This window comes from Chroicocephalus ridibundus, chromosome 2, assembly GCF_963924245.1.
Source record: "Chroicocephalus ridibundus chromosome 2, bChrRid1.1, whole genome shotgun sequence".
In the NCBI taxonomy this organism is placed as follows: Eukaryota; Metazoa; Chordata; class Aves; order Charadriiformes; family Laridae; genus Chroicocephalus; species Chroicocephalus ridibundus.
Genome location: NC_086285.1, coordinates 35,790,030 through 35,813,506, shown reverse-complemented (window position 1 = coordinate 35,813,506; position 23,477 = coordinate 35,790,030). Strand labels below are relative to the sequence as shown.

Here is a 23,477-nt window from a genome sequence, read left to right as displayed (position 1 = left end):
TGTAATTATGGTTCTAGTTAAGCTTGCAGTTGGTAACTCCAGAACTTAAACCATTTGTCTTCTCTCTAATGGCTGGAAAATGAGTGTTTAATTGAACGGTTTATAGTGACCAATGTCTGCTCTTTCCTCGTGGTGTAACAAATGAAGGACAAGCATACAGATAGTTTCCTGCCTGGTATGCTCATAGCACTTGGGGGTGATGGGCTAGTGATGTGTGCTTATATATTGCCGTTTAAGCTTTTTGTACTTTTAAAGCTGGAATTGCAAGCTTTTCCCCAACTTTTCTAAGCAAACTTAGTAATAATTTTATTTTTCCAAAGCTGATTACAGCTAAGCATAGGGGATTTCGTAGTCCCTGCTAGTGTATCTCAGCGCACCTCTGTTACAAACTCAGGTTGTCTTCTGTTGCATTCATGGCATTGCCACAAGTGGTAAGGTGTTCTCATGCTGTCACTTGCTGTTCTGCAGTGCTCTGGGGGCTTAGCTTTTTATGGTCAACTCCCATTGCCATATTTATAGACTTTAAAAAAAAAAAAATCAATGGCAAAAATTAATTTAAATGCACAAAGAAAAGCCAACCTGCAAAACCCTAATTCAAGCCTTCGTTATCTTTTACTATTTACAGCTCTGATAAGCTCCCCCTAACCTTAGCTTCACCAGATTTAGAGCTTTATTTTCCCTTTTTCTTCAAACCGCAGCATACCAACTTGATACTTTTTCCTGCAGTGCTTTTAATTTCCATTTAAGAGTGTAATAGAAAGTAGATTTTGAAAAACTAAAGGGGGGGAAAATGTCTAACTTCTTGTAGCATTGGTTTTTTTCCTTACATATTTTGTATTTTAACTGCAAGTGTGTTTACACAGCTGTCTGCATTCATGTACATGTCTGCTCCCCTAGTATGTGAACTGAGTAATAGATGGATGATAATGTTTTGTGCCTATGCACTCACATACAGATTTATATTAACAAATCATGTTTTGCTTTATGTCCCTGTTTCTGACTTTTGATGCTACGTAACTTGCACTTTGTAGTTGGCTCAAACTGGGAATGAAACCAAGGAGCCTGCAAACACCTTAGTACTGTTTCTAAAGCAATAAAGAATGATGAAGTGCAGCGTCTAAACATTCGCTTTCTGAAGTATCTTGGATGACTTTAAAGTGAAATTTATTCAAGGATTTGATGGATATAGGCTTACTCTAAACCAGTTACTGATTTATCAAATTATATTTGTAAAGACAAGAGTTTTAGCAGATGATATTTTCCCAGTGCTGAGTGGAATGGCTGTAGGAATTTCCCTTTGCTTCATACTGCCACCTCCTTTGAGATGAACACCCTCCTCTCAGCTAGTCCTGTCACACTAGTCTCTTTAACCAAGTGTCTCTCTGGAGCTCTGGGTATGCTCTTCATGTGCCATTGTAAGGAGTATGTGGACCTCTTTGAGGGCATCTCCAGTAGGGGAAGTAAAACCCAACTAAAACATGACCTCCAAGGAAGACTTCCCATTAAATCTTTCCACTGTCTTCTGTGGAGATTAAAGTCTTCAAGTGCATAAAATGTTTTAATATCTGTTGTAGACAAATGAAATGGTAGAAGTCTTAACAAGTATAAAATCGGCTGTGATATGGGAAGGGTATTTCTAGGGCAGAGTGTCCAAGTCATTCATACTTAAAAAATTTCCAGTGGTACAGATTCAAACATTGGCTTGAAATTACTGTGGTGTAGCTGATGGTACCTTATGCTGGGTAACATGACTTGTTTAGATCTTGAATTGCTCTGGTGATGGTGACTCATACAGCTGTCTGTTTTCAGAATTTGGGGGGGCACACACCAAAAGTCAAAACCAAACTTAGTCAAGGATCTAATTAATCAGACCAACCTTGGTTCTGAAACCAGGTACCTGTGGCTGTCATGGACGGGTTCTAAACCTGGTCTTCCAGATGCAGTTTTATTGCGGCGTGAACACTGGTCGTTGGATAGACTGGGCTTCAGTGGATACAGAAGGCCATTAAAAGCACTTGAGCTTTGGGTCAATGCTCTTTGCATGCAACTTTCAGTATGTCTGTATTGATGTAGTTCTTTTTGAAGTAGTGTGGGGGAAAAACACTGCAGGTGCCTCAATATTAGGATAAGGGAACACACAGGGTGTGTACATGTACAGAGTTCAGGTGTCAGTACAGGGTTTCTGTGTCTCATGGTAAGATGCACATGAAGCCTGCCAGTCCATGGGGCTACTCTACATCTGTTTCTAAATTAGTCGTTCTTGGTGTTTCTGCCATGTTGTAAAACTTTTCTTGGTAGGCCTGCTCTCAATTGTGAGTTTTAGTCATGTTTTTTCCACTTTGGCTGAGGAATATTTAATTTGGAATATCTTTAGGAGGCCAGCTTGAGCTGTATTTGTCAAATAGTTTAAGACTATGACAAGATGCTGAATTTGGTAAACAATATTCCATATGTCCTACCAGACTTTGAGATGTCGCTTTTTAAATGAACCAATCACGAGTGAAGTGAACATTATTTATCTTACGCTAACGCTACGCAGAGTTCTTTGAGATGTGTCTGCTGTGCACGCATCCCACAACCTATATTTTTATGCCTGAAGCAGCTTCTCATATCAGCCTGCTCTTCCATGCTCCTGAGTCCTGTGATCCTGCAAGTGGGCGAGATATGAATGAATATGTATAATACAGTGTGTGTGTATATGTACCTATGCAGAGAAATATAAGAAAGCTATTTAAACTTTAAAAAGAAGTAGTAGTCAGCTGCACATATTCAAGCACAAGCAGCGGTAATCCACATCTGTAGCAGCAGTAGCGAAGGTCTATGCAGGAGTGTGGAGAGAAACAGGGGGCTGGACCACCTTTGTGAACAAATCTTTTAAATCATCCTGAGGATGGATTTGCTAAGACTTATGTCTGTCAACTGCAGAAACCAGCTTGAATGTTTTTCTAAGAGGTTTCTAGGAGAATGTACTAACATGGTTAATATGACAACCACATTTGTACTCGTGAAGTGTTTCTGTTTTCTTTCTCACATGGTATAACTGGAGGTGAGCAAACCACTGTTTTCATATTCTTCTTGTTAAAGCCAGTTTTTAGCATTTCCCTTGTGATGAAAATCCAGATGAAGGCATTGGTACCTGCACCTTAATGAGAAGCAGATGAGAGGAAGTGGGTAATGCTTATCTGTTGGCTTTTTAAAAATTAAGGACTGATTATTTATGTAACATGTAGTCATAGTGGAGATAAATCAGGCTTCCTTTTTCCAGAATTTGGACAGAGATCTCTTGAGTTATTGTTTCCTGATTTCTTGTCTGAAGGTATAAAAATACCACAAGTACTGAAGCTTTTAATGGTAGTTTTAATGCAGCCAAAACAGTGAGGAACTTAATCTCATATAGGCATCATTGTTCAGAGACTCAAGTTTTCTATCAGTAGCACATGAGCATTTCTTCATGTCTTCTCTAGCTAGATATTGGAAAAAAAACCTGGCTTATTGAGCTAACTTTGCTTTTTTTTACTGGAAAAGGGGGAGGAGGGAGAAGAGAGGGATGAGTAATTTCTGATTTTTTCAACCCCCTCACCCTTGCAAAAGCCCATTGCTACCTCTGAGCTGCTTGTTGTTTCTTGGTTATCTCCTTATATCCCTGCAAGTACTAGACCCTGCTGCTCTTGTAAATGCACTGAGGAAAAAGCTTGTGTGTTTTTTATGCAAGACCCACAGAAGGAAAACAAACAAACAAAAAACATAAACAAAAAAAGTTAGTATTAAGGTGAGTTCAAGGGAATGATTGACAGAGTGGAGCAGTTGGTCCTTCAGTTACCAGAAGGCTGTGGGTTTTTTTTCCATCTATAAGTGGGTTTCTGCCATTTTTGTGTGTGTCCATCCCTGTGATGATGATTCTGAAAAGGGACAAGAAAAAAAAACAAGACAACAATAGACAAACTGAAAGTGAAATCTATGAAAGTGAAATCTGAGCATGTAGAAATGAACATAAAATGAACCCTTCTTTATAAGTTTAACCTCAGAAGACTCCAATTGACTGAAATTAGATATCAAAGACTCTGTATCCAGATGGCTGACAGAAAAAGGAGGGTCCAAACTAATTTTAGAAGTTAAGTTTATCTGTGATAATGACTGGTGTGCACTTAGGAGCCTCTCTATGTTAGCCACTGCTGATCCAGGTTAAGGGTATTGGTGGGAGACAATACAAAGAACACAGCTGATAGGTCTCCTTGTCACCATCTATTTGTATTTTTGGAGCGTTAACCCTGGGGCGGTTCCTTTATCATGTTGGAAAGCATGAGAGGCTTTATTAAACATAAAAAGGACACACCCTGTGCATGTTGTAGTGTGCAGAGGCAAAGCTTGTCTGCCTTAATTGCGCTTTTGTTCCTCCTGAATTCCCCAGAACCTGGGCTGGAGGGTGACAAAGGGAATGTCTGGGCTGGTTGTCTTCCCCCCCCACCCTTTCCCCCCTTCTAGGAAAAACTAATATCATCATCAAAATATATTTAACTACTTGCCTCTTTCTTGTGAAAACTCACCGCTGTGGATAAGGTTACATGCAGAAGTCTTCATGCATGCTGGTTGGGAGTAACGGCAGATAACTTGGAGCCTGCAGCTAAGATGAGCATGTTGGAGTGTCTATTTACAAATCAAATATCGGCCTGGCATGGCCTGCCCTGGCAGCAGAGCTGTGTGTGCGCGCTAAAATTAAAGAGGAGGCTGGAAAGGGAGACATTCCTCATGTTCTGGGCTGGTCTCATTGGTTCAACAGCGTGTACCACTACTGCGCTGCTGGCATGGCAGCCAGCACAACTACAGTAGCACATTGTGCGCTGGTGGGTAAGAGCTCAACAATAAGGGACTGGAAAAGACCGCTTTCCATAGAGAGGTTTTTAGAAGGCTGAATATTACCAAAATAATTTCACAAAGCTATATAATCTGAAAAGCAACTGAAGCGACTGCCCTTGATCTGCTGCCAGACCTCATAGGGGTATTGCTTTCCACAGGCTGCTGCAGCACGCTCGGCCATGTTACCCCATCCCATAATATATATTTTTTTTTTTTCTTTTTTCCCCTCTGACATAGCTGAGCTTACTATTTATGCTAGCTTGAAAGTTAAGCATGCTCTCTGGTAAGCAGAGGGGAAAAATGATTTTACTGTTGCTATGTGGAAGAATGACCAAACGCTCATGTATTTTTGGGGTGGTACAGAGCATTTAGACTTTAAATTCTAGCAAAGGGTGTTCAGGTTTCTAAGCCAGCCTCCGGGTCTGGCAGAAGCTCTTCCAGTTTTGTCATCCCTGCTGCCAGGGACACTGTGATGTCCTGGAGGGGACAATATGGCAGCTTCTTGGTCTGAGCCTCTCAAATCTATTTAAAGTCAAAGACCTTAAAAAAGGTCCCCAAAGAAGTGGAACTTTTTCTTTTTTAAAGTTAAAAAAGCATCTGGAAATGGGATGTCCTCGGCTTCTCTTTCCACCTTGCAGTTAGGAGCAGTAAGTCTGCAGAAAAGTGCTGCTTGTAATGCTTGCAGGAGCTGTGCTGGTGCAAAGGCCTGTTCTTCACATTCAGTGTCCGTATTTTATTTGGAGCTACTGAGACATTCTCATTGCTTATTGGGAAGTTTGCTTCTAGCTTCACATAGGGAGCAGGCAGTTTGGGTTTTCGCCTTTGTTTTCTTGGCATTTTAAATATTTCTCGTCTCCTCTGGGATGCTGTGCTGTATGTGTCTTGCGTTCATTATTCATAATTTAAGAACCTGTCTTTATAGTAGAACATGTGCAATGGGCCCATCTTTATTCAGTTGACTCTTGTCTGAAGAGTGTCTTGCAGTATCTCTGGGCTGAGCGCAGCTCTGCCATGCTTTGTTAGAGGGTCTCCAATAAGTACTTTTTTCCTCCTCTCAAGTATCTGGGAGATGAAAATTATGTCATCAGTGTTTTGTGTCTCACACTTTCTGGCTCCAAGCCTTCTTGTAATGTGGCTGTTTTTGTATGCTGAGCTGTTTCCATCTCCCTGAAACCTCGCATTGGGGGTGTATGTGATGGTGTGTGGTTATTTAAGAGTGTGTATTAGTTGATTTCTGAGGCTTCTGCTACTGCTTGTCTCAGTCTCCCTTGTTTATGTTCATCCTATGTTCCCTTACACCCAGGAGTTGCTCCTGTGTGGTCACAGGCCTGGGATCCTGACCTTCCTATCTGTTCCCTTTTCTGACCTGGTTGTGATGCAGCTTGTCCCTAAACTCTGTTGTCCAGATTTTTTGGAGAACTTTCGTTCATGATGCCCTTCACATTTTAGAAGCACCTCAAGTCCTTATTACATCTACAATATCTGGTCGATTCCCCCCCATATCCTTTCCTACATGGGGTAGACCGAGTTCACTGTGAAATGTCTCCTGGATGCTCCCACCTCACTCTTCACACCCATCTCCAGAAGCCCAGGCAGTGGCTGGGCCACAGGTCCTTGAGTTGCAGTTGTGACCTCCCTGGCTGCCCAGCTGGGCTTGGGTTGCCTATTCTTCATTTCTATGTCTAGGCAGTAAGGGAGGGCCTGCTCCGGCTCTTGGAACAGGCCAGGCTGGCTGAGGACCACCTTGAATTTCAACCAAAAGATCAGGTAGATTGTTTCCATTCCTGCCACTGCCCTTCCCCATGTAGCTGTTGCTCCCGTTGCCCATGCCTTGGAAGCTCCTTGAGGCAGGGGCCACCCTGGTTTGTTGCTGCTTTTGTTATGCACAGCCGCTGCTTAATGCAAGAGGTGTACACTGCTAATGGCTTGAAATCAATTTTTCTACTGCTCTGGTAGTCCTCTACTACCGCTGTCTGCATCTTCTTGCTATACTCAGCTCTGAATAGCACGTTTCATTCTCATCCAGATGCCACAAGCAGGGATTTAAGAGCAGTGGCTCCCTAAATATTCAGCAGGCGAATAAGCAAGATTTCTTAGTTCCTCTTACACCGCCTCCTCTTTCTTCTCATGTCAATAGCAAAGCACTGAAGTACTCTTTCCCTCTGCGCCTAAAAATCTAGTTCCCCTTCTGTTGGGCTGAACATTTTGCTATGAATCAGTGAAAAAATCAGAATGAAGTGTACATTCATACAGGCTGGGGATTTGCACTCCTACTTCCCTTATTTTAAACAGTGCTGTCTTTTTAAATGTCAAAAAATTTAAATTTTAAGCATTTTTAAGGAGAACGAGTTGTTTTGACAAGAGGAGGGTAGTTTATTGTATAGTAAATGTGAAACTGGTAAATGGCATACAACTTCTCAATGCCCTGCAGTATTGTTCACCTTTACTCTTAATTTATTACTATTACAGATGGTTTTGGTTCATGTTCAGGGAAATATTGCTGTAGAGAGTTAAAGTACTTTTAGTTGAGGATTGCTTGTGGAGCTGCTTATGGAGTAGCAGTGAAACAGGACTGGAGACACTTATCTGAATACTTGCAGTGCCTGTTTCAGAGGATAAGAAGTTGCATCAAAATGGAGCATCCAGTTTTCCAGAAAATAACGGGTTGGGTTTTGTTTTGTGTTTTCTTTTGTTTGTTTGTTCTTGGTTTGTTTGTTTGGTTTGATTTTTTTTTAAACAAAGTGTATCAGTCTAGCACCTGGTGTTACCGAACTGCTCAGATGCTTGCACAAGGGTGACTTTTGCAAACGACTGCTCTAATGACTTTTTTAGCTGCTAAAGTCTGATGTCTTGGGCAGAGATGATTATTTAGTTGAATCGAAAACTTGGCTATAAAATATAAGGCAGAGATTTAGGTCTAAACGTTCCTGTAGGGCCACAGGAGCCAGTAAGAATGGAGAAGACTTTTGCTGTGTTGTACTTCATTTCTTGTGCATTTCATAAGTAGGCTTGAAGAATAGAAGATGATTTAACTATGTTCCAGGCAAGCAGTTCTCTTTGAATAAAAGAACAGCAATTCAAAACCTATATCATCCATGTTAGTTGGTAGTCCTTTTTCATCTCTGAATTCCAGTGCTTGTGAGGAATAAGGGTATTTCAGTTTTTAGGTCTGTGCAACAATACAGTATTAATTACTGCAAAGCAAGTGGAACAGTGTAAACTTGCCTCCTTTGTGATTGCATCTCTTGTTTTCCCTTTGTAAGAAGGGAAAACATATTCTAATTTTATTAATAATGAGCCTGTACAATAAACTCCAGAGTTGGAGAGCTTGCTGGTGACTGAATACATCCTGTAAGGCTGTGAACAGAAAACTCTTCCAACTCTCTTTGTAGAAGGCTCTGAATGCAAGTAGATGGAAGCGGAGATCGCTCTTGAACCACGTTAGGCGTAGCTAACTCATTTAACTATGGCCGATCTCCTTGAATTGTTCCAGTCATCTTACTTGTCATTCAATTGCTTCTTCAAAATTGACACTTAAAAGTAATTTATAGCCTGCAAGCTGTCAGCTAGCACTCAGCATTCAAGCTCTGAATTGTTTTGTTTGGGTATATATAGGTCAAATGGTATTAGCTTAGTGTGTCTCTTGCAATCCTAATTTCTAGTTTAGAAAATTACATTCAAAAGTTTGTGGTTTTTTTGTAAGCATCCTCTTAAACCTTACCTTTCAGATTAGTGCATGGGTTGGCCATAATGCTGATACTTTAAGCTAGACTCAAAAGTATCATAGATCTTGATAAATGCGTGTTTAACAGAATTTCATGATAATATCTCTTTAAACTTTAGGTGTTTTTTTAAGAACTTGGTTTTCAGTGTTTTAAATATGTATACTTTTATTTTTATGACTATGAATGATTAGGTAGCTGCTAGATAATGTGTTTTACCACAGAAATTTTCTACACTCAAAACCCTGGTGATTCCCCTTTGCTCCAGAGTTCATGATTCTGCAGCTTGAAGGCTTTGACAGCACTAAATTGTTGTTGTTTTCAAAGCTCTCATCTCTGCATTAGCACTGTAGAGACCTTTACTGTAGATTTTATTTTAACCTGATTCTGCAGCTCAAAGTAATTCAAATACTTGAAGATGGTTTTCTTGCTCTACCAAGGTCTCTCCTTGCTGTAAGGTATATATAACCTTTATTTTTGTCTGACCGCAGCCCTGAATTCTTGAGTCCCACTCCAACCTCCTCTACTTCTTTCAGTGTCCAAGCCCCACAGCAGGGACTAGGTAAGGTTGTCCCCTTTCCTCCCCTCTCCCTGTAAGTAGCCATACAAAACAGGAGAGGTAGGTTAAGAAAAACTTGTCCAGCTGTTGGAGTGACTTCAGCAATTTCAGATGTAGCTGTTACAACAACTCAAGTAACTGAGCTGCCCCACATGTTACAAGGCTGCTACTGACACCCTGCCTTCAGGTACAGGAGTCTTGCCATGCCAGCAAAATAGCTAGGGAGGTGAGGTAGGTGACATGCACTGACAGCTCGAGGGAAGGCTTTGTCTGAGAATATCCAGCAACACAGTCTGTGTCTGTAAGCCCCTGTAAAGGCAGATAAAAGTGCCCTTCTTTCAGCAGTCTTAGAGGCCAAATCTCTTAAATGTCTGGTCCGGAGCAGTGTTCTCCCTTAGTAGGACGTACCTTATGGATGACCAGTTTAACAAAAGGAACGGGGAACCCTGTAAATATAACTTGAGTGAAATGCTTCAATCTTTTTATAGTTTTTCCTGGTTATAAAGAGATCTAAGATATTCATGAAGTGGTTGTTAAGGTCTTATCTTTTTCCTGAAAGCTTGTCATCTTGAGTCTCGTGCACAATAGAGGGAATGTCTCAGATGTGATCTCCGAGTTCTAATATACTTTATTTTTATCTACGCTAATCTGTGAACTCAGTCCATTTTACAGGATTTTCCTCTATGATTCCCTCTACTGTTTTTAGATAGTTATAAGCAAGATCCTAGAGGGAAATACTTAATGTTAAAATATGGGACAATCTTCCCAGGAAAAATTTCCCTGGTATCAAGTACTGACTTGGCTCTGTTTCTACAATGCGCCAGCATATACCTGTACCAGAAAGAGTATTTTTCATAAGCGTGGCCTCTTCATGAAATTATCCTTGTGCTCTTGTCAAGAGATTTCTTGGAACTTGTAATTGTTGATCGGTTCCAAAAGATGATTCAAAAATGGATTTTTGTCTGACAGATTTCTGTCATAGTTGCAGGTTTCCAACTTTACAGAAGGCTTTTTTTTTTTAAAGAACAAACTAGTATTATGCTGAAACTAAAAATATCAGATTAGCACCAGCCATGTAAAGCAGTAATGAAGTGTCATCAAGACTTTTTAATAGCTACAGAAAATAGCTTTCAGAAGTGCCTTTTTCACACACATATGTCCACACACACACAGAAAAAGAGAGTAAAGTGTATAGGAGAAATACAATTCTCCCTGATAAATCTTCCAATTAAAAAGAACACATTTTCTGTAATGACAGGGAGTTAACAAAATTGGGAGGACTGAAAGGTTGAGGGGGAAAGGAAAAATGTAACCGTTTCCTTTCTGGTTTTCATGTCACTGAGCAGGACATTGCAACTTGCGCTGTGGGGCTGAGCAGCAGTTTTCCTGACAGAGACCAATGCTGGATGCTTCCATGGGAAGGTCTTGAATAAAACACCAATTGTATTTCAATATAGTGCTGTGAGTAAAGCAGAAAATTCATCCTTTATCCCAGTGTATTTCCCAAACATTCTTTTAAAATTTGCTGGCTCCCTTGCTTTTGTGTAGTCTCTCATTTAATCAAAGTTGGGCAAGGGATGCTCATTGGATAGTAATGCTCTTATAGCTTTTTTTCCTCATCTTCTTCCCTTTGGCAAACTACAAATGAGATCGTAGAAGTAGTGGAGAGTGTTTCCACTTAAACTGGCCGCCTCGATGCGAGAGGAGGCAGATGAACACGAGCTAGTGTTGCTGCTGCTTCCCACTACGTTTCACAACACCCATCTGCCAGCCCGGCATGTGATCCGTCCCTCACGCTGAGCCACAGAAATGTCCTGGTAGCCCGTCTGCCTGGGAAGGAGGAGGAGGAGAAGGGGGCCCCAGCAGTGCCCACAAGGAGATCCTGGGAAATGGGGATTAGCTGCGTAAAACGGCAGTTGCTGCCTTTAAGGACTGATCTGCATGATGGTGCTTTTTAATTTTCTGGAAATTAGGACGGGTACTGAATCAGGAGTGTTTGCATTAGTGCTAACCCGGTTTGTAATTTCCGATGCTATCTGAAACTGCTCTTGAAGTCACACCTCTAATGTGAGGAGAGGGGAGATTAATAGAGTATTGTGGCAGATATTGTGTGGTGCTTAATTGCATTCAGATAATGTTGCATAAATACTTATTTCTCTGTGTTTTCAAACTTGTTTTCATTTAATTTAGATGAAGGGTGAATAGAAGCTGCCAATTTGGCCATCTCTACATGATTCGTTATTTCATAATACCTGTATCATATTCCCTCTCGTTCCTTTCCAAACTGAATTATCCCGCTCTCTTTAATCTCTTTGTGAAGGAGGCCACCCATGCATCTAATAAGGGTTTTTTTTTTTTGCCTTTCTCTAAACATTTCTTGTTGGAGATCATTTAATGCCATTTGTCAGCCTTGATACTATTTATTTTTTTTTTGCATCCCATACATCCTTAGTGTAATGCACACTAATCTTTCCTCCCCATCACACATTTAAGATGACTATTTCCAGCTTAGGGTGTAATGTGGGAATATGAAAACACACAAGAACTCTTTGCTTGTGCATTCAGTACATTTGTAGCCCCAAAACTTCTTTTGCCACTTCTATTTTCAGCGCTTCATTAGAATACTCTCTCCTTGAATTTTTCCATTGTATGAATTTTTATTTTAAAAAAGGAGGGAAGGGGAGTTCTGATGCTGATCTTCATCTGTAATGGTTTACCATTGTTGGATTCCTCTAAATTTTTTCTTTAGACGCTAACCTTTTTCTATCTGTAAATTATGCTAGTTATACTTTATGTGATTTTTGACTTAGCAGATTTAAGACATGTTCTTTTAAATGTTGTTCTTAAATACTAGTGTGGTTTTAAAGCGTTTGGTCCTCTGTCTTTCCATTACCTTTTGATTTTATATACATAGGGTTGTGTGTATATATAAAGATTTAAATGATCCAGTAGGATTATCTGGAATTACTTATAAACACATGTGGTATGTAGAGTTGGTTACAATGGTTGTAGTCATGGTTGCATATGATGTTCTACCTGAGAACTATTTTCTGCTTACATCTTTTGCTTAATTCGAAACGCTGAAGTTGAAGTAGTCCACATGATCTCTTACCTCATTTTTTTTATTTTTTATTTTAAATCAAGCATTTCAAATGTTCCATAATGAGAGCAAGGTAAATAGGTTTCCTAGCATTTGCTCTTAGCACTGTAGGGAGGGACATTGGCTTGGGCCGGGGGGTGGCTCTGCTGTCAACTAACAAGTCCAGTGTGTGCAGTGAAGATGACTTGTCTGTAAGGGTTGTCCCACCACATGCTCTCCTCGGCAGCGAGCAGGAAGACAAACCCCTTTGATTAGGGGAATCGAACGATGCCATGGCAAATTGAATCCTGCAGGTTCTTGTCTCTGATGCTGGGCAAACTATTTAAGCAGAAGTTGCCATTAGCTGCTAACAGCGTGCATTGTCTTGTCTTCGCTTTGTCTCATGTGATGAGCCTCAGGTTTCTCTTGCAGAAGTGTCGTGTTCTCCTTGCTACCGAAAGTGGCTTTGAAGCTGCGCTTTGAACACGCAGACGTGCTGAGTGCTGTGGAAAATCAAGCCCTCGGTGTCAAAATTGGTCACTCAATTAGTAGTTCCTTTTGACAATTTTGGCTTTGTTCTCTGTGGTTCAGCTTTAGATTCTTAAAACCCTGGTAATGCCACCTAAACAGAATTGTATTATAGGGTAAACTTATTAATAGTTTTGAACATTTGGATATAACTGTAAGTTCCCAGGAGAAGAATTCACTCCAGGGTTTGTATGGGATGTGGTAAATAAGCCAGAGTTATTGTTTTCAAGCGCTGCCTTTCTGGTGTGTGCAAACAATGACTTCAGCAGCTTCCAGACTTATTTTTCTGATTCTTCCAGGCTATGGTCATGGTTTCATGAGACAGTAAACTGGGTATTGGAGGGCCTACAAGATGAAAAACACCATCACCACATGTTGCAATGTGTTGAGCCATTGCAAACTGGTGTTGCCTATTCAAATGCCTTCATAAGGCTTTGGAGGAGGAACAGCTTTGTCCCGGCAGACCGCGTGCTGGTTTGGGTACTCCATGCTGCTCTCCCTTTACGAGGGACCAATGTGCTCTGACCTTTTTGGTAAAAATGGGTGAAGTCGCTGTGCTTGGGATCTGGCTGGTGGCAGTGTTCCGGACAGGCTGCCTGGGCTGGGAGGTGCTGGGAGACCTGGTGACAAGCTCACCCATCACCACAGCCTCCATACAGGGGATGCAACGTTATCCAATTATATCTTTCAAAAATGACTGCTTCCTCAGGGATCTACTTAAGGGCTTCTTCATATTTAATTTTCCTTGTAAAGCCACGCTAGCCAGGCCTCGTGTTGGAGGTGTGTGTTTTAGCAGCAAAAAGATTAAGCCAAACTGAAGGAAGGAACTTTGAAGACCCTTTTTGCCATTGTCAGTTGTTGTTCTTGCAGCCCCACCAGCTGCCAATGGTGGCTCTGCTGAGGTCCTGTTTCACACATCAAAGTCACAAAATGACAGCTCTGCTCACACTGCTCTGCAAATTTTAGCACGCCAGGGACCTGGTGGGGGTTGCTTCAGGCTAGTTGTGCTACATTAATGTAATTAATAAAAAATTGCAGTTTTTTGCAGACTTAAATATACCAGCAGAGTACTCGAAGTGTGCAGGCGGCATTAGTGGTTCAGCCAGGCTTGATATCTGGAGTGACATCAGCATTGCTCTGCACCTCTGCCTTCTTCTTTTCTTACCTGGCTCTTTTGTTCTCTTTCACCCCACCTCTCGTCTTTTAAATCAAAAAGCCACTTTCAACAACTTCTCTTTCCTCATATTGTTGCCTTACTCTTTGTGTGGGTTGGTTTGTTTGTTCCCCCCCCTCCCCCCCCTTTCTTTTTCTGTTAAATCACCCGGAACACTCAAGTCTTGGCAGACAAAAATTTCCACGTGGTCTTTTACTGAATGACCCTAATCCTCCTGTCTCTTTTTCTGCCTCTGCTATCTGTGATTTCAGTTGTGTTGTCTAATTTGAGCTCCCAATCAACATGCCAGGTGTCACGGAGGCAAGGTGACACGACCACTTGCTCTACACGAGTGGAGAAAAGAACCTCGGGTTCTACAGCACCGCTGTGGAGTTCCTATCGATAAGCATGTGTGTGAGACAGAAACAAGACGGATAACGGTGCTTATGGACCAGATGTCTGGAGACTAATTTGTTTATGGCATAGGGTAGAAATCCTACAGCACCGTAAGAAGAGGTGTATGAAATAGCCTGTTCTGAAAGTGCAGAAAACAACTGCTCTGGTTTGTTCAAAGGTGCTACTTCTAAACCTGTGAAATCTGCATGAGAACTGGGATATTTTAATGTGTGCTTCGAGCTCTCGGCTCTACTGAAGAGTAATGTTTCCTTGTTTCTTTTTTCCTTGTATAGCAGCCCTTGATTTGCGGGGCTTGGTGTAGGGTAATGCTGTTTATAATGAAGTCAGAATTGGCTTTTAGAGCCTGATGAATGAAAGTCCACAGTATAAGACTGCAGCTTTTTGTGAGAGAGACATCTGTGCTATAACAAGAGCAGGAGACCCAATTTAGACAACTGCTAGAAGGAGAGCTCAAGAAAAGGAAATACTTTTTTTTTCTAGCTTAGATTAAATATTTGTACAAATAAACTTTTCTTTTCAGCTGTTCATCAGAATTGCTGCTGCACCACCAGCTTGGCTTTGAATTTTGTTCTGATTGCCCAACAAGGCTGTACACGAAGAATGTTACGGAAGAGCAGCTTAAACAAAACATGTTTGTTTTGCAGCAGAACTAGAGGCTTTGGGCTAGAGAGAGGAAAAAAAATTTGGGGAGAGGGAAAAGACAGGGAGAAGAGAAATATGAACAAATGAAGGATGTGAATAGAAACTGGCTATTGCAGTAAATACATATGAAGCAAGAAACGCATGCAGGAGTTGAGTTCTGTGTTTTGAAAGTGAGTTACAATAGAGGATCTGGCTTTGAATACAGTTGCAATGACTTCTCCCAACTGGATCAGCGGGTTCAGTTAAAAGCGTTCTCACCCATGAAGGCTGCTCCTCACACACACGTGCGTACCCCAACCGCTGCTGAAACTTTTTTACTAGTGCATTTTAAATTCAGTCTGGTGAAAAGGCTACCCCTGCGGTGTTGGTCACACTTAAAACCTTGCTGCATGAGGCTGTCGGTGATGAAAATGCGTCTACTGAGGACAGTGCTGTGGAGAGCAAGTGTCTTTGACCCAAGAGGATTGTTTCTTGTTTGGTTTAAAGAGCGCTCCAATCCTTTGAGGAAACTTCTCATAAATCTGTTTGGTAAAGCAACCCTTTTAAGAACAGGAGAACTCAAATCACTTGGATTAAAGCCCAGATGGACACCGTCTCTGACTGAGACGGCTCAGAAGAGGATTAAGGAGCAGCATAAGTGGGGAACTCCTGGTGACAAGGAGTGGGATGCTGAGCACACCGTCCTGGGCTATTCCTCAGCATTAACAGCAAAGGAGCCTTTTGGTTCTTAGGCTTCTTGGAACAGATGCAAGGCTAGTGTGTTGAGAGGTTTTTGACGGCTAATCAGAAACACGCTGGAAGTAGGAGCTTTTGGAGAGAACATATAATGATGTACTTGTTTTCTGTGCTAGTTACTGCCACAGTCACCGTTTTCTGGAACGTTATTCCTCACCAGGAAGAAAATAAACTATATACCATCTAATTTTTAGAATCAATACAACTGTGGGTATTTTAATGTTTTTACTGGAATATTCTGACTTGATTTTCCTAAAAGTCTCATTGTTTCTTACCCCTTTTTCATCTTCCGTTTGACCAGAATAAAACAAATTATGCCAAATAAAACTACTTTATTTGTATTTATTTTACCCCTTGTCATGTGTTTTTGCCTGTTCCTCCCTAGCTTTCTATCAAATGACAAACTAATTGTGACTTTCAAATAGTTGTGAGGATGCTGTTGTGAGTGGTTCCTCTGGAACTGGTCTCTGGGAAAACTGTCAAAGTAACTGTGGAACAACTCTTGATGTGCTGGTTGTTCTGCTTAACTTCTCTATGTAGACAAACCCTCACTAAGTAAGAGAATAGCATTTTTATGTATGACCCTAAGTATATTGGGAGGGGAAAAAACACCAACTAAACAGTGGCAAAGTTGCATATATGTTCTTAGAATACATGGAAAGATTTTATTCCAGATTTGCTCTTCTCTAATTGTCTCTGCCTCTGCTTTAGCCCACTCTGAGAACCGGTGACTTGGAGGTTTATTTTCAAAGTTTGTGACTTGCAGTGCAATGTGACTTCTTGGAGTTATGTTCTGTATTTTCACATTCATGAGGTTTAAAACACAGATTTTCTGATGTGAGAAAGAAAACAAGCAACGTGTGCTTGTTCTTCCCAAAATAGCTAACATTCTTCCTTATTGGAGTGGATGTCTCGAATGCTCTATGTTCTGATAAAAATATTACAAATTTTAGTGATTTTTTTTTTACAAGCTTTTTTGTTTTGTTAATCTGTATTGAGATTGAAATCTGACATTTCTTTTACCTCTCGATAGGTGCTGGATAGTTTGTTAGCTCAGTATGGAACAGTGGAGAACTGTGAGCAAGGTATGGCTCTGCTCTCACATTGCTTTTAAATTTGTAGTGGGAAGTGAGTGCACACTGAACTTAACCTCTTTTCATTGCATTTTCCTCTCCAGTGAACACTGACACGGAGACTGCAGTTGTAAATGTAACATACGGCAATAAGGACCAGGCTAGACAGTAAGTATTTTATTTACTTGTTACTGTTGTCTAACTTGAATTTTGGAATTCACATTGTTGTAATTTTTATATGTAACTTGGCTTCCGATAAATTTAATCGATGAAATGATCATGAAGAATGAACTTTTAAGAATGTCTCTTGGTCTTCCCCTTGCCAAATCTTGTGTGCTTTGCCTTGACTTGCTATTTTTTTCATCAACTTTTCTGCACTTTGATTAAAAATAAATTAGGAATTTTGAAAGTTGAAAATTTGGGTGAAAATATTTGACTGGGGAGAACAGAAAGTTAGTGATTTGCCAATGTCAGAGGACGGGAGTTATTGCTTGATAATTTTTTTTGGCCACGTATTAAAAAAGCTTTGTCGTGCCCTCTTACGGTGTTGGTTGTTCTGTGTCTTCTGGTTAGCGGCTACATTCATCTCCTATTTGTTTCTGTTATTTTGCTATGACTTTCCCTTAAATTATTTTCTTTTAATTAGAAAATTTAATGCGGCTTCCGAACACACAAAAGGTTGTAATCTGAAAACCTAAAAAAGTTTATTTGGGCTTTTTGAATTTTAGGCCACATATTTTATGCTTGCTTATACCTTCAGGAATTGATAACTCTTAATCTGGATATTAAAAATTAAAAATATAATGCTTTACTTTCTTAATCAATGGTTGTATATCCTTTTCCTTTAAATTTTCCTTTAAGCAACTATATTACACTGTAGGTTTAATTTTGTTTTTCCACCACAGGTAGAAAAAGGACTTGTGTTTTCCTTAATTTTTTTATCTGGTGACATAAACATATTTTTCCCCTCTTTCTAGCCGTTGCAGGTTAGACAAAACCAAACCCATGGAATAGTCTACAATGATCTTTTTATTTTAACTTTGAAATTTCTGCCACCTTGTGGCTAACTAAAATAAGCAGCTAAGATGTAGAGTATGCTTATGGTATGCATTAATTCAAAATTACAAATGAAATAATATTTGTACATATAATTAAGTAATTATGACTTCTGTGTAACTTGAATGCAACACATGTATTTAATCTTTTAAAGTGTTAGGTTACTTGTTAGTGTATTCTAAACAAATGTGATGGGAAACTTGTGTCAGTGGTGTCTTCTCTGTACAAAGGGGCTGAAGGAAACAATGTTTTTCTTGAATTCACTTGAATTCATATTAACTTTTCTGAAAACCTGAATCATTCAACAAGTTGTTCTTCAGGTTCTTATGTTGCTTTTAATTCTGTTGCACAGTAATTAAGAAAAATGGTGAATTTCTAGTTCTGAAGAAACCTATGGTGCAATGTTAAAAATGAATGCTACATGTGCCAGTTCCTTCTTTGAAAATGTAGGAAGGAAGTACCTAAAATACCATGGAAAGAAGCATGATGCATATTTTTGAGCTGTCTGTGATGTGGGTTCCTGGACTTGTGCACTCCCTTCTAAAGTTGAAAACAACAGCCTACAGTTTCTTCCCCCTGTATTTCTCTCCTCAAATTGTACTTGTTAAATTTTCAGGTCAATTCTGAGGAAATAGTGAGATAAGCCAAGTAAGTCAGTGAAGAAGCATCCAAGATAAAAATATTGTTTTGCATGAGAAATCAGATGACAATAACTGAAAACATTTTGAGTTTGAAGCAGGTGAATTAGCGTTCTCTATGGATGTTGGAGGAGGACCTGAAATGATGCAGGTTGAATATAGAGCTTGGTTGCCTTGAAACAGGTAGAGCAAATGGAGGAACCTTGATTTGCTTTTGTGAATGGCTTCACTATGGACACAGGGTTTTCTAGAGAGATGAGTCCATTTTCCATACAGAAAACATTAGCTCAGATTGTCTGGGTTCAGGATGCAACCTTGCAATCACTTAGGAAACCCCTAAGAGAAGAAGTGGCTGGATAGAGGTTTTTTTCTAGGGAAAAAACCTGTGAGGAATTGCAATGAAGAATCACTACAGAACCTGTGCATGTGTGGCTTTTGTACGGTGCCTGTGGTGGTGTTTCAGTTGAATGGTTTTCCCAGACATGACCTAGCTTTGCTTCTTGGAACTGGCTGTGGTGGACAGCAATGGCTGTGGAGGGGGAGTGGTGTACGAGTGCTGATAGCTGATAAAAGGCGGTGTTGGTCAGCTGATGCAGTACAGCAGGTAACAAGAACTGACTTTCTTGAAAGCTTCTTAAAGTTCTTGAGAATCAGCAGCTGATAACAAGCTTCGTATTTTGAAACTTAGCTGTTTAGGGTAAATGATGCTCTTAGCCATGACTTTTGGAGCAAGCACTGTGATGTGAAGCTTTCTATGCTGCTGCATACGCTGGGTCCCCAGTTCTAATTGTGTCTTTTCTGCACTTTTTGCAATGCACAGGTAGTAGTGCTGGCTGACAAAACATGCAAAGTTGGCCATTTCCCTGCTGGATAGACTGTATGGCATCAGTGTGCCTGCTGGAGTGTGTACCGGCAATGCTGTGTGGTGAGGGTACTGTAACGCAATCTGGAGATATTTTTGATAAGCAGTTCTAAATGACCGTGGTATGCACTGCTTGGAGGATGTTACTTTTGAACAAAACCTTTGGTTCCACCCAACTGGGAAACTGAGCCGCCTTCTGTCTTGCAAGTCTAATTGTTGCGGCAGAGGTTTTTTTCTCTAGGCTGGTACTGCAGTTGCAGCATACTCAATACTGGGCCGCATCCAAAATTGGAAACTGAAATCAGTGAAGAATGCTGCAGTCCTTCTGAGAAACAAGTCTTGGACAGAGCACACAGCACCCAAAATCTGAGATGTGCACAGTTATTGACTTGTAGTTGGAACCAAGGTCTATTGACCTGTCGTGGTGATGTCTCTTTTTCCTAGCTGGACAGGCACAAGGCTGCCTTGGCAGAAAAAGCAGGATGCTGCTCCTCATCTTTATGTCACCAGAGCAGGGGAGCCAGCATGGCACGTCAGGTACTTGTGGGAAGCTCTGTAGGTTTGTGGAGAGGTGTACAGCAAGCACCGAGCCATGCACTGGCCTGGGCAAACCACCTTTTGCTCTCTGGTACTGTGGGTAGCGAGGAGAAGGCTGGGACTGCCAGGGCATCTCTGTGACCCCGGCCCTCCCCTCCTCCCCTGCAACACGCTTGGGAGGAGGGGGGAGTTGTTCTGATTTGGACACTGCCCCTGCCACTGTCCTTCCCAGAAACTGGAGAGGGCCTTACAAAGCACGTGCACACCACTGTGGCACGTGCAACTACTGAATGTCATGGTGGGATATGGAATATTTGGAAGAGAGGACAAGTGGCAGAGCCTGGAGCCTGTGGTTCAGTTTGGACGACGCAACCAGCTGCACGTAGGTACTGAGGCAGCTTGGGACCCGCTTGACTCTTCTCCCAGTATGGATCCCTGACTGCAACCAGCAGGACATGCTGACCCTGTCCTCGTGATGTGCTGCCACCTAAATTATGGCCCCTATCTTCAAAAGTTACACCACCTCCTCTTTCTCTCCTCAAAATGTTCCAGTGTGTAGGTGTCTAGTGCATGCTACAGGACTTAGCTCTGCCCAGGATTATGGAAGGGATATTTTGTGCAGAGTTGGCCTTGCATATATGGAATGGGTGTGTATTGTTTTAGTATGGGGCTAGGTGTTTATTTTTTATCTTATTTTTTTAGCTGAGGAATGAGCTGTGTGCTGGCTGTGTCTCGTAATTGATGGTGTATTTTAAATGCTGGCTGCAATATGAGGAGCTCAGGATCTGCATCTTTGTAGGTATATATATTACTTTGAGTGTTAAGACAGTAGTGGTCACATTTTAATTAGAATACTTGCAAAAAGGAACATTGTTTTTACCCTTTCAATGAAGCACAAAGCTATGTGTGTTCACACAACATGTATCCTTGATGAATGAATAGGAGTTCACATAACTAATACTTTTACATGCCATCATAGGTCATGGCTAATGTTGCCATAGGAACGATAATACTGAAAATTCAGTGGTGTATGATTATAAGCTTAGATTTATTTTTTTGCTTTATTTTTATTTTCAGAAATACTAATGAAAACTATATTTTTATCTAACGCAAAAAAAATCATTATGCCAAAGACAAATTACCATGTATATCTGTCTTCTCATTATGCAAATGTATCTGTTCAGGGAGGAAAAAAGAAAGGTGGTGTACGTACAAGCTGCATGTGGGAGTGAAATATATTCTCTATCTAGTGCTTGGTGTCATCGCGCTATCAATGGGTGAATGATTTCCAGCACAAGACTCGGTGCTTTTACTGTATTCATTTATCTAGGATGTTTAACTTCCACTAGCACCAGAAGGGAGAAGGCTGGGCAAACATCCTCTCACAAGGAGCTCACGAGAGGACAGCGGTGAGATGTCATTTTGATGGGGAAAAACTCAGGTGACTAATTTACAAAACATTTGTTTAAAAAAACATTTGTTTAAAGATTTAATTTTTATGTAGGGATCCTCTTACTTCTGAGCAGGTGTCACGTGAACATAAGCCAGCCTGCTATACATCTTAGCAGAGCATAGGCAGTAGTTGCTGCAGTCTCTTAATTTGTTTTATAAAAAAATTCTGAACAACACTATGAGATTCCTGTGTACCAGCTATTGCTGGTATATGAAATGGAAACATTTTCCATTTCCACTAAATATTAATTTTTAAAGAAGATTTGGGGGAGGAGGGCACCTCTTAATGAGGAATTTCGCTGAATTTTTCTGTCTTTGTCCTCATTAAGAGACTCTAAGGCTTTTATCCCTTGTGTAAAAGATGGTTTGTGGGTTGTTTCAGTAGGTATCAGTAGTGCCCTCTGACAGAGGTAACCAGTACAGCCTTTCTTAACTTGTGGTTGTGGAAGGAGACCCCAACCATGTTTGGGAAGGCAGAAATCTTTGCGGAAAGGCAGACGTGGTGTTGCTGTGGTTTGGACTTGAGTTTCTGAGGTGGTCAGTCAATGCAAGTGTATGCTTTACAAAAAGGAGCTGGATTTAACATGCATTTGGTGGATTGCAACAATGATGGTAGTCTTGACTGAAACAGGTGGCACTAGTGCTGTGAAGAGCTAGTCACTTGCTTTCCTCTGAGGTTCAGGCTTTCCCAGGGAGCCGGGATGGCTCTCCTGATAGCAAGTGCTGTCCCAGATGCTGTTTTACAGGAATTTGTATCCTCTAGAAGACAGTTCTTAATTGCTCACCTCTCCTTCAAAAAGAAACCTCTCTTGGTTTCTTTTTCCTCCACCCCACCCCCCTTAAGCGGTGCCTAGGTGCCTCTAAAATTTTGGTGCTGAAGGACTGCTGAGCCATCACCTTGCCTGATTGCAGCCCTATGTTTTGTGCCAAAAAATTGATAAAAACGAGTTCAGAATAGTTACATAAAGGTGTATGACAGTACTTTAAGAACCTAGTGAAAACTGTCAAATGTTGGAAAGTGAATGCCAGGATTAATGGCCAAAGTGACCTTTCAAAAGCTGTGGGCTCGTGTCTTCTGTAAGAAACGTATGAGAACTGTGTATTTGCTGCATCACTGAAAATTAGTTACCTTGGTGTTCCCTTGTGTGTGCCCAAATCAGTGCAGAACATGGGACTACCTACCCAGGAAGCGTCAGTTCCACAAAAGGCTTGGGAGATCAATGTTTAATTACTGACTCTTCTTCTGACTTCTCACGACTTGAACCAGTCAAATTATAAAACAAGTCAGCCTATAAAATATGGCGAACTCTCTGACTCAGAGGGTGAATTAGTTATTTTAAATTTTTCTCTATAAGTACCTAGACTAATTTAAACAAGTGATACTACTGTAGTGTCTCTGGTATCCTAGAGAATCTAGTATACAGTGCTACAGATACTGTAGTATCTAACTAGAGAAATGAATTTTAAAGCAGGTTTACCTTCAAATACTTGCTCAAAAACAACCCGTCCAATATTTTTTAGTGTGTTATTTTTCCATGTCATCACATGGTTTTGGTGGCTAGGGATTGTTCACTGCTGACATAATTGATTTTCCACAATGGCAAACGAACTTTTCTCAGCTTGCTTTGAATTTGAAGTACTTATAGTCATATAGAACCATTTAGCAATTTATAAATTGTTCTTAAGTAGAAGAATTCCAACCTTCTTTCCAGGAAAAGTAGGGTGTATATACAGTAACAACTGGAATATAGATAATGTTTATTGTGAAAACATGATAGGTATGTAGCTTGATTCCAAACAAAAAGCCTAGTCTTTTCCTCCCCTACAGCTTCTAAGGAAGAGTGAGAAGTCTCACGTGTTCGTTTAATGTAAGGTTTTGTATTAGTGCTGGGATTCTGGTCTAAGATGTTTTAAAGCCAGAGGAGATTTGGGAAAGAAGCAATGCCTGAACTTGTCAAATGAATGCGTGGTAGGGAATGAGTTGGGATGGATGTCAATTCGGAGCCTACCAGCACGTTTGTGAGATTGTTGGTGCTCATCTCTCCAACGTCTTGAGATTTGATTCCAAAAGAAACAGGCCTTGTGCAACTGCACTGTCTGGTGGTGCCATTTCCCTCCCTGGTAGCAATTCAGCTTTTTGGCTGATTTCAGTAAAACTCAACCCAGAAAT

The 23,477-nt window shown here is 40.8% G+C and overlaps 1 protein-coding gene across 1 annotated transcript in view; it reads left to right on the top strand.

The window, feature by feature from the left end:
- IGF2BP3 (insulin like growth factor 2 mRNA binding protein 3) overlaps positions 1 to 23,477 on the top strand; it is a 116,095-nt gene that overhangs the window by 53,686 nt on the left and 38,932 nt on the right. Inside the window, exons 4-5 of the mRNA XM_063325008.1 lie at positions 16,723 to 16,774; positions 16,867 to 16,930. Of these exons, the coding sequence (XP_063181078.1) occupies positions 16,723 to 16,774; positions 16,867 to 16,930 (116 nt within the window). The remainder of the gene's footprint in view (positions 1 to 16,722; positions 16,775 to 16,866; positions 16,931 to 23,477) is intronic.